The sequence below is a fragment of the Trichomycterus rosablanca genome, chromosome 21 (assembly GCF_030014385.1).
Source record: "Trichomycterus rosablanca isolate fTriRos1 chromosome 21, fTriRos1.hap1, whole genome shotgun sequence".
Taxonomy (NCBI): domain Eukaryota; kingdom Metazoa; phylum Chordata; class Actinopteri; order Siluriformes; family Trichomycteridae; genus Trichomycterus; species Trichomycterus rosablanca.
The window spans coordinates 2,694,466-2,705,000 of record NC_086008.1 but is presented as its reverse complement, the minus strand read 5'-3'; the positions used below and the strand labels follow the sequence as shown (position 1 = coordinate 2,705,000).

The 10,535-nt window shown below is 42.5% G+C and overlaps 1 protein-coding gene across 1 annotated transcript in view; it reads right to left on the bottom strand.

Moving 5' to 3' along the window:
* Positions 1 to 3,610, bottom strand: part of arhgap25 (Rho GTPase activating protein 25) — a 24,183-nt gene extending 20,573 nt beyond the window's left edge. The window contains exon 1 of the mRNA XM_063017976.1: positions 3,319 to 3,610. Coding sequence (XP_062874046.1) covers positions 3,319 to 3,382 — 64 coding nt within the window. The 5' untranslated portion in view covers positions 3,383 to 3,610. The remainder of the gene's footprint in view (positions 1 to 3,318) is intronic.
* Positions 3,611 to 10,535: the final 6,925 nt, after the last annotated feature.

Below are 10,535 nucleotides of genomic sequence, written 5' to 3'. Positions count from 1 at the left end.
CATCCATCTGTCCAAACAGTCCTAGTCCTGTCATACATCCATCCAATTTTATCCATCAATCAATCCATGCAAACAATCCTGTCATTCAAACATCTTCATCCATCCATCTCCATCCATCCATCCATCCAACCACCCATCCAAACATCTATCCAGCCATCCTTCCACATCCATCCATTCAACAAATCTTACACTAAAGCAAGAATTGGTTTCAAAAATAATCAAAATAATCCACAATAGAAGAGGGTATAGAACAGCTAGTTTAGGGTCAGGAACTGACATTACGGGGTGCTAATTGCTGGTTCAGGACCGGTTATAAAACAGCATGAAAAAGATCCAGTCGCTTTAATTAGCTAGACCAAGTGTTTTTAGTCTTGCATGATGCTCATTAAACCAGTCGCACACACACACACACACACACACACACATTCAGTTCCTATGAATCCTACAGCACAAACTCATTACACGGTCCTCCAGAATTATCTTATAAATATGCTGAATTAATATAGATTACAATAAAACCAAACACTTCAAACAATCTGGATGGAATGCTGTACAGGACATAAAAGAGGCTACAGTCCAGTCTACAGTCCAGCTTACAGTCCAGTCTACAGTCCAGCTTACAGTCCAGTCTATAGTCCAGTCTACAGTCCGGTCTACAGTCCAGTCTACAGTCCAGTCTATAGTCTAGTTTACAGTCCAGCTTACAGTCCAGTCTACAGTCCAGTCTAAAGTCCAGCTTACAGTCCAGTCTACAGTCCAGTCTATAGTCTAGTTTACAGTCCAGCTTACAGTCCAGTCTACAGTCCGGTCTACAGTCCAGTCTACAGTCCAGCTTACAGTCCAGTCTACAGTCCAGTCTACAGTCTAGCTTACAGTCCAGTCTACAGTCCAGTCTACGGTCTAGCTTATAGTCCAGTCTATAGTCCAGTCTACAATCCAGCTTACAGTCCAGTCTACAGTCCAGTCTACAGTCTAGCTTACAGTCCAGTCTATAGTCCAGTCTATAGTCCAGTCTACAGTCCAGCTTACAGTCCAGTCTATAGTCCAGTCTATAGTCCAGTCTACAATCCAGCTTACAGTCCAGTCTATAGTCCAGTCTTTTAACAGCCAAATGAACACGAAATGAACATGTACAGGTACGCTCTTATGTGGAGGCTTTCTGTTACTCTTCGTAAACCACAGTGGGACCAGATTGCCACTATTTTAATTAATTAAGTATATTTCGTTTTGATGCATCGTTTGTGTCGCGGTGAAATCATGGACAAAATGTGGGTCGCTTAAAAAATGTTTACAAAATGCTGCAGTAGAGAAAGTTCTTATCCACTGTAGTGTTGTTGCTTTGTCTGTAAATGTTTACAGATCTCTCTTTGCAGCAACTTTGCTGCTTGCAGCTGCTTGCATTAATTCCTTCCTTATTTTGTATCGGTTTTCAGTCACTCTGCATACCCAACAATTTGGATGTAAACTATTATTATATATCCTTAAACCATTTGACATCACACGGCCAAATATAACAATACCAGTAAGTGCCGTCCCTCTTCTGGTCCATTTAGCTCCATTTCTTTTAATTCTGCACAGACCTGAGGTTCTGGTTAACAACAAATTAAAGTTGCGACGTTTGTCTTCGTGTGCAATGACATTTCTCTATTTTGTATGAGCTGCTACTTGGTACTTTGGTAAAAGGAGCCTAAATATAAAAGCTGCTGCAATTATACATTAACCACAATGACCACTGTCAGTGTCACTAGTACTGAGAACGACCCACCAACCCTGACCAAAATCTGCAGACGTTCAGTGATTACACAACCAAGATTTAAATCAAAGAAGAAGAAAACAGAAGTCGTAATTTACATTTACATTTTCGGCATTTAGCAGACGCTCTTATCCACAGCGACTTACTGAAGAGTAATAACTTTAGATTTACACTTTAAAGCCTCTTTTAAGCTTTGTAAAGCCTACATAATTCATCTAGCAATGTTTTTACACTTCACTGAACTCCTCTTCCTCTATTTCCTGAGGTGAATAAAAGTTAATGTTTTCATTAAAACATGTACCAGTTAGTTCATGAACTAGTACCTTAGTCTAGAGGAACAAACTCGCTGTTTAAATGCTAATACAGCTTTATGTGATATACACAGCTACTCATTATAAACAACTCTCCTTCTGAGTGTTTAAAACATGAGGATCAGTGATAAACTAAATGTTTATATGAATTCAATCGAAGTGAACTAATGGCTCGGAATGTACTTTCTAATTAACACACACAGCTCCTGCTCAAACGGCATGTCCATGCACTATCCTTTGGTCATCTGATACTCTGATTATGTTTTGTTATCTGTTTACCATTTTTAGATAAAAAATGGGTCAACACAGTCGCTGAAAATGCACATTTTGCGAAGGAAGACATACAACACAGTGCCAAAGTACAAATGCTTGGTGATTTCTGACTTTTCTAAACATTTTAACCTGGAAAGCACCTAGTTGAGAACTAAAGTGGAAGAGAAACAGTTCTAGAGTCAGTAAGTGATTGAAAGTACTGGCTGGAACCACCAGGGGCACTGTTCATCTAAAGATGCTATAAAGCAGCACCCAGTAAGAGCTGGAATGGACTGGATTAAGCTGTGATATGGAGGAACGTGACAGACACCACATGGACAGTAACTAGTCCAAAAGATCAAACATGATTCCATGTGTTCATCCTTTAATGAGCGGTAAAGGGCAGTAGGTTCTTCATCCATGTCAAGATGGAAGCCCAAGGTGTAAATATGGGAGGACATGGCAAACTAAGTACCAGGTCCCAGGAACTGTGCAGCAGCAACACTACCCACTGCAAACTGTGATGCCCCTTTAATCAGGTCTAATTCAGAAAGCCCGTTCATCTTGGTAGGGTTGTGGGTGGTGGGTCTTAGCCTAAATACAGGATACAGAACTGGTCGTTTGTGTCCCACACGGCAGGTTTGATTCTAACACTTGGTTTCCACATGGGTTTCTTCAGCTGTCCAAAACAGCAGAAGGTGGATTGGCTGCCCTCGATTGCCCCTAGGTCTGAGTTTGAGATGGCAAAGCGACCCTACAGGGTGTATTGGCATTCTTTTATGTTCCAAAGTCATAGTGGGTCGTGGATCTGGAACCTTCCTCATCCTTTGGTCTGCGTGACTTATCTACTCAGTACTAAGTACTCTGACCTCTTTCCACCTTCCAAAAACATCCAGACCACCCCCCAACACACGCACACACTTAATATTAAATGTGTGTGAAGACAGACAGGATGGACACACACTTTCACACTTCTAAACACACACACACACTTGCACTCACCTATTTTGGTCGTTTCACTGCGGAGTGTGGAGAGGTCCCAGTTGCGAGGCAGCTTGAGAGACATGTCTTCTAATCAGGAACAGGTCAATGCCTATCTAACCACACACACTCGCACACACACACGCACACACGCTCACCTAAACATATCCACTTTCTACAAGCGTTCATGTCTCGTTGTACAATCGCCCCCTCGATGCTGCCGCTCTCTCATTCTACCTTACTTCCTTCTTCACTTACAGATCTATCTTCTGCTTTTTTTTGCCACCTCCAAACACGTTCCCTCTTGCCTGTCCACTCCCCCCGTCTGCCGCCTTTCCCGTCCCTTCCCAACGTTCCGAAGAGGCTCTCGGGTTTCCAGAGCCGCGGGTTCGAGTGAGCGGAGAGTGTGAACGCCGTCCGACGGAGCTCATGTGAACACACTTCAGATGAAAGCTTTTCTGTAGGGAGGAAGTCGGTGGCAAACTGAGACGCCGCAGGGGAATCTGAAGGCAGCGGAGTCTGTACATGCACACGTGTGAAAAACAGGTCACGCATGAGCAGAGGGTTCAGGCTGACTGAATTTTGTCTCATCTCCACAAAACGACGGCGACTTTTTCAGCACGAGGCCTGCACAGATTAGGAAACAGTCTGTCGAAAAAAACAAATTCAAATGAACTCAAGTCACCGTGAAATGTTCGGTGTTTAGTGAAGCTACAAACACTGCAGCAGATACGTCCTGGGAAATGTGTTCAATCTCATACTGGTACATGGTCATCATGATCTGAGCTTGGTATCGGTTTGACTTCTAACAACAGTTTTAAATACATTTTCCTCCTTTCACTTCACTTCAGTGTCGATTCGGCGGTTGCGTTTATTGTCTCGCTGAACGTCGAGCTTCCTTTTTAGTTTAGACCTTTTTAGGATCGCTGTACTGTGGACCTTTCATTTGGCCGTCGTTTCAGACTAGACTGTCAGTTTTGGTGGTTCTTGATGCAGTGCCGTCTGAGGGATGGAAGATCACAGGTGTTCAGCTTAAGCTTGCACCTTTGGCCTTTATGCACTGAAATTCCTCCAGATTCCTTGAATGGTTTAATGATATTCTGCACTGTAGAGGGAGAACATGCAAATCCCTTCCAATCTTGATTGTTTGTAAACATTTCAATCATTTTCTCACACATTTGTGGACGAACTGGATCCCCTGATCATCTTTGCTCATCAGAGACTCTCAGCCTTTCCTGGATGCTGCTTTTGTACCAAACCACGATTACAATCACCTGTTTAAAATCACATCATTATTTAGTTTTTTCACCTCATTACTAGCCCTAAATTGCCCCTGTCCCAACTTATTTGGAATGTGTTGCAGGCCTAAAATGCTGGAATGGAGGTTTATTAATAAATGAAATGAAGTTGAGCAGATAAAACATGAAATATCTCAGGTTCATCCTGTCTGACATCAAATAAAAGTCAAAGTAAATGTGAGGAACACAACTTCTTCAGATTTGTGGTTGTACATTGACTGCATTTAGCGAGGGCTTTAAGCCAAAACGACTTACAATACTGACAGTATACTGCGACAGCTCAAGGGCTCAACAGTGGCAACCTGGCAGTGGTGTGGCTTGAACCAGCAACCGTTCGATTGCTGCAACTGCCTTTACAGTTTGGAGGCACCATGTATACCTTGTGCAGTCTCATCAAACCATTTGAATCGTTTTTTAATGTTACTGTATTGTTGTGCTGATTGAAGATGCATTTTCACACCAAACTGCTGGCACATGTAAGCATGCTCAATTTTACATACTGATATAGTAAAGTGAGAACCACAGAGAACCAAAGCTCTACTGTGAAGCCAAACAAGTCCTGATGCACATAGAGGCAAAAGATTCTGTTGTCCTCAGGTGTGACACTCACTACTGGGTTCCAAACTGCCTCTGGAAGCAGGATTTGCAAAGGAACTGGTCAGCTTGAGCTTCATGGGTTGGGATTCTAAGGTTCAGCAGCCCTACACAAGCATGAGATCATCACACTTCACCTGGAGGTTTAAAGCACATCGTGATTGGACTCTCAGGCCGCTCAGGTGGTGCAGTGGAAAAACACATGCTGGAACACCAGAGCTGGGATCTCAAATACATCGTATCGAGTCTCAGCTCTGCCTGCCGGCTGGGCTGAGCAGCCACATGAACAACGATTGGCCTGTTGTTCATATAGGGGTGGGGTAGTAATAAGCCGGATAGGGACTCTCTCATAACTAATGCAACTACACAGAGACGAGGAAAGAGTGCGTTGATCAGGGTGTGTCTCTCTGTACACATTGCTGATCCAGTGCTGCATATGCACTCATCAAGTGTAGGTGACAAGATGCATCGGAGGGGGCCGTGGGTTAGCTTTGCTCTCCTCAATCAGAGCGGGGATCAGCATTAGTGGAGAGGAACCATGACACAATCGGGCAATTGGACGCACTAAAGTATATATATATATATATAATCCATTGCAGGTAGGTGAGCTCTATAATCGAATGGCTTGGTGGTGTAAAACATCATGGCCTGCACTGGGCACTGACCTCACGCCCATCCAACAACTTTAGAATGACCTGACATTGTTGATTGGGGCGGCTATAGCAGGTCAGATGTAATTAACCGCCACGTTAAACGTTGTTAAGCTTTACTACTACTGCCAGAGTTTGTCTATAGAGGTTTTACGCCTGTATGTACAGTATGCATGATTCTATTCTTAAGGGGTTAACCTGAAACGGAAGTAAATCTCTAGAGACATGTTTATGTTCTTACAGTCGTGGAGTCTGATATATCAGCAATAACACATAGAGATGAGATCTCTGGGTGTAGGTCGTCTACACACTTTTGGCCACACACTGCAAAACCCAACCCAAAAACAACCTAAAAGAATAAAGAGAAAAAGGAAGTTCAGACTGAAGGAGGAAGAAACACACAAAAGCCTGGTCACACTGAGCTTTCATTTTATTGGCTGTAACAAACAGTGCTGTACAGAGCAAAGCACGTGCACCACTGCTTATTAAATACAACTAAAGCACCACAGGAACAAATAATAATTATTAATAATCAATAATAAACAGGTAAACGTCGTGTCCTTCATAACAGAGAACCAGTGCACTCGACCTACGTCCACACCGCAGGTACAAGCGGCCCAAATCCAATTCTTACCCCCACGTTACAGGATTTGTGTTCTTTAATGAGAACGCCCCTTCAAGCTCTTAAACTCTTATTAAAGATACATAATTCAGTGTTATACCTTGTATACCAAATGACCAAAAGTATGTGGACACCCCTTTCCAAAACCACTATATGCAGTTGTCCCGTCTCTTCCGAAAACCTAGCTCTCTCTGTACATAGAAGAAGAGGGTATGTCTAAATTCTTAGATTCCTTAAAATGCTTCTAATGAGGCGCATTAACTCTGAGTGATAATCTGACTGAATAACGAGGGAACGAGCGCTGAAGTGAATCAGTCCCAGCATTCAGTGCGGCACAACTTTTCTCACCAAAAATGATCAACGTGGCGGAATAATATAATGCGGAGCAACCAACAGAGTTCTTTTTCAATATAAATAAAGTCTAATTGATGTTTAATGTGTATAAAGGTGATTTCTACAAGTGTCATTTATTTGTAAATTCAGGCTCATCAGGGACAGTTTAAGTGTTTTCGGTACACGGAGGGAGACGTTACCTGGCGTCTGAGGCTAACTGCGTTAGCTTAGTAAGCTAAAACTATGGTCTAGGTCAGACCTGGGCATTGTACGGCCCATCCCCAACTGGCCCGCATCAGGTCAGTGGCAATTAAAAATCAGACATAAATAAATGTACATCACACACGCCATATAACAGGATTGTTTATATTTTAACGGGAGCGCTATTTCTTTACATTTCCGCAAGTTTGGACTTACGTTTGTGTGAGACGAGTGTATCCAGCTTCACCGTAATGTGTCGGCGAACAGAACTGAGTGCGACTGACGGAGACGATCTAGTTTTTAACAAGACATGAAGTTCAAAAGTCAGTCTGGTGTAAAGATGTTTAAGGATCACAATTTAAATCCAGGGTTTATATCGCTGTCACCGTACTAAACACAGAGAAATACAAGAACTTGAACGATGCAGAGCGTCACATCTAAAGCTTCGTTACCTAAACAGCAAACCAACACAGACTTTTTATAAAGTTTTACACATCCAGGACTGGAGCAGTTAAGATCAGCTTTGTGATCCAAATAGCAACAGCACTGTGTGTAAAGTTACTGCACATTTTGTTCACATTTGTTTTCAAGAAAGTTGATTAAATAGTGAAATAATGTTGATGTTTTTACTCTGCTGATTGTAACATCGACTCAACAGTAACAGCTCATCAGAACTGTAAAATGTAGGCAATAAAAAGAAATCGTATTAATATTGAGTAGAATGAAGTTCACCCTATTGGTCCGGCCCTCCACAACAGTAACAGTTTCTTATGTGGCCCCTTGGGATATGTAATTGTCCACTCCTGGTCTAGGTCTAGGTCTAAGTAGTGCGTCTAAATAATCTGCCTTATGACTTCCATGTCTCATTAAAATCCACTCTTCTGTGGCAGCTCACTAGGTTTTTGAACAGACCCCAAAACAGCACTTGTAGGACCAGGCTAGCAACCAGTGTTCCAGTTCAACCAAAGGTATTTCAGCTGGAGTCCCAACTCCAGCCCTAATGAGATTATACACCTGATACCAGTGGGTGTGGCACAAAAGCTTGATAGTACTTTAGACAACTTCTGTGTAAAATGACCCCTACCCCCACCCCCACCCCCTGACATACGAAGGGATATTGTTCATTCCCTCATAAGCTCCAAATATAGTCGTCTCCAATTCCTTCCATTGGAAACGTGGCACTAGCAACCCTCCGCGCTGGCCTTGGAGAGCTGAGACTATCACACACCTCTTCACACACATGTGACCAATGAAACCTCACAAAGAGCTGCATCATGTCCAGAGAGACACACTAAGCTCTCCAGATCATCAATGCTAGTGCAGGCACACTGACCAGGCAGCAGAGGCGGCAACTGTACTGCGCTTGTGTGTGGGCACCCGACCGGTCGACAGCACATTAACAGTGAAATAAAACAAAGTGAACGGACATAAACTTCAGGTAAAATAATAAGAGAAACATTATAGATCAGGGGAACTCAAATTGCAGCACATGGAGGTGTGACCCACACAACACGTGTCCACTTCTGTCCAGTACTGCAGCCAAGCTGATAGACATGGACCTGTGAATTAAGAATGAAGCAGCGCCCTCAAGTGTCTGTCCACCAGCCTCGTAAGCTCTCTTATAAAACAGGAAATTCCTTTAAACGCATCATTTACCTGCAATCAAACCCACATCAGAGAACTGCACAGTCATTTATGAAAGATTTATTTAAATTCCAACAATAATGAGGGTAAGTTAGGCTGGTAACATCATTCTAACACTAAAAGCTATTAAAAACAACCCATACAAACATGATTCTATTATTATTAGTAATTTATAATATAACTCCTTTCTAAATAAATAAATATTTATGTATACTCTGCTCTACTATCTGTCATCTTAAACATATTAGATCTATAATAAGAAAAACACATCATAGCAAGATCAAACACCAAATATAAATGGATATAAAATGTAACAGGATGAAAGAAAAGTAAAACAGATGCAAAGATTATTTTTATTTACAGCCGCATGAAGTATTTTTTAATTTGATTTATTTTTAATAAGAAAAGTCGGCTTGCTCTGCCTGCTCAACAGGGTTTTTTTGTCTGTTGGTCCTGGATTCTGTAAAGTTGCTTTGAGACGATGTCTATTGTAAAAAGTGCTGTATAAATAAATTTGACTTGACTTGAAATAACCTCTGCAGCGAGCTCAAATGTGTTTACAATTTTATGGTGGCACGTGCCAGTCCGGACACACTGCTAGGTCAGCACTTCTAATCTGTTCTTGTTTTAGGAATTATTACCCACTCCTATAGTTTCCAGATATTATTGGGACACTTGCACAGCATGCTGAAGATCAAACCACAAACCTGTGAGTGACTGCAAAAAGCTTTAGTTTGCCTTCATTAAAGTAAATCCCGCTGGATTTTGAGGTGTGTTTTGGGCTGTTATTATTATGTTGTAAATCCAGCCTTTGCTTTTACTCCATATCATTCAACAAACCAATACTTTGCATCCTGCAGGAGTTACAATTTTAACCTATATGTCTTAAGCTTAGTTAAGATTTAAATGTAGAACATAATCGATGGCTAAACATGCAATAATTTAAATATACTGGCCACAAAGACATAACTTAAGAGGAACGATCATTTAGGCGGTGGCTAAGTGGGTAGCACTGTCGCCTCACAGCAAGAAGGTCCTGGGTTCGATCCCCAGGCGGGGCGGTCCAAGTCCTTTCTGTGCAGAGTTTGCATGTTCTCCCGGAGGAAACCCATGCAGACACGGGGAGAACATGCAAACTGCACAGAAAGGACCCGGACCGCCCCTTTCTGTCCACCTCCGGTTTCCTTCCACAGTCCAAAAACATGCAGTCAGGTTAATTGGAGACGCTGAATTGCCCAATAGGTGAATGTGTGTGTGTGTGTGTGTGTGTGTCTGCCCTGCGATGGACTGGCGCCCATCCAGGGTGTTACTGTGTACCTTGCGCCCATTGAAAAGCTGGGATAGGCTCCAGCACCCCCCGCGACCCTAATTAATACAGTGAGTGAGTGAGGGAAGATCATTTAGTGGTCGGCAGTGAATTATTGGTACAGCCTTGGCATCGTTATGACCCTTTACATTTGTAATGAGGGTAGCACTGTCGCCTCACAGCAAAAAGGCCCTGGGTTCAATTTCCAGGTGGAGCGGTCCGGGCCCTTTATGTGTGGCGTTTGTATGTTCTCCCCGTGTCTGCGCGGGTTTCCTTCGGGAGCTCCGGTTTCCTCCCACAGTCCAAAGACGTGCAAGTGAGGTGAATTTGAGATACTAAGTTGTCCACCTGAGCTCATGAATCTTGTGTATTGAGTAACTACCTGTTCTGTCATGAATGTAACCAGTGTAAAACATGACGTTAAAATCCTAATAAATAAATAAATAAATAAATAAATAAATAAATTTGTAATGAGGGGAGCAGGAGAAAATCCTCCTATGGTTGCATATGTACGTCAGTAATACGTTTACGCTATATGGTACAAGGTAAACCTGCCCTGCACCCAGTGTTTGTAGATAATTCTTCTACCA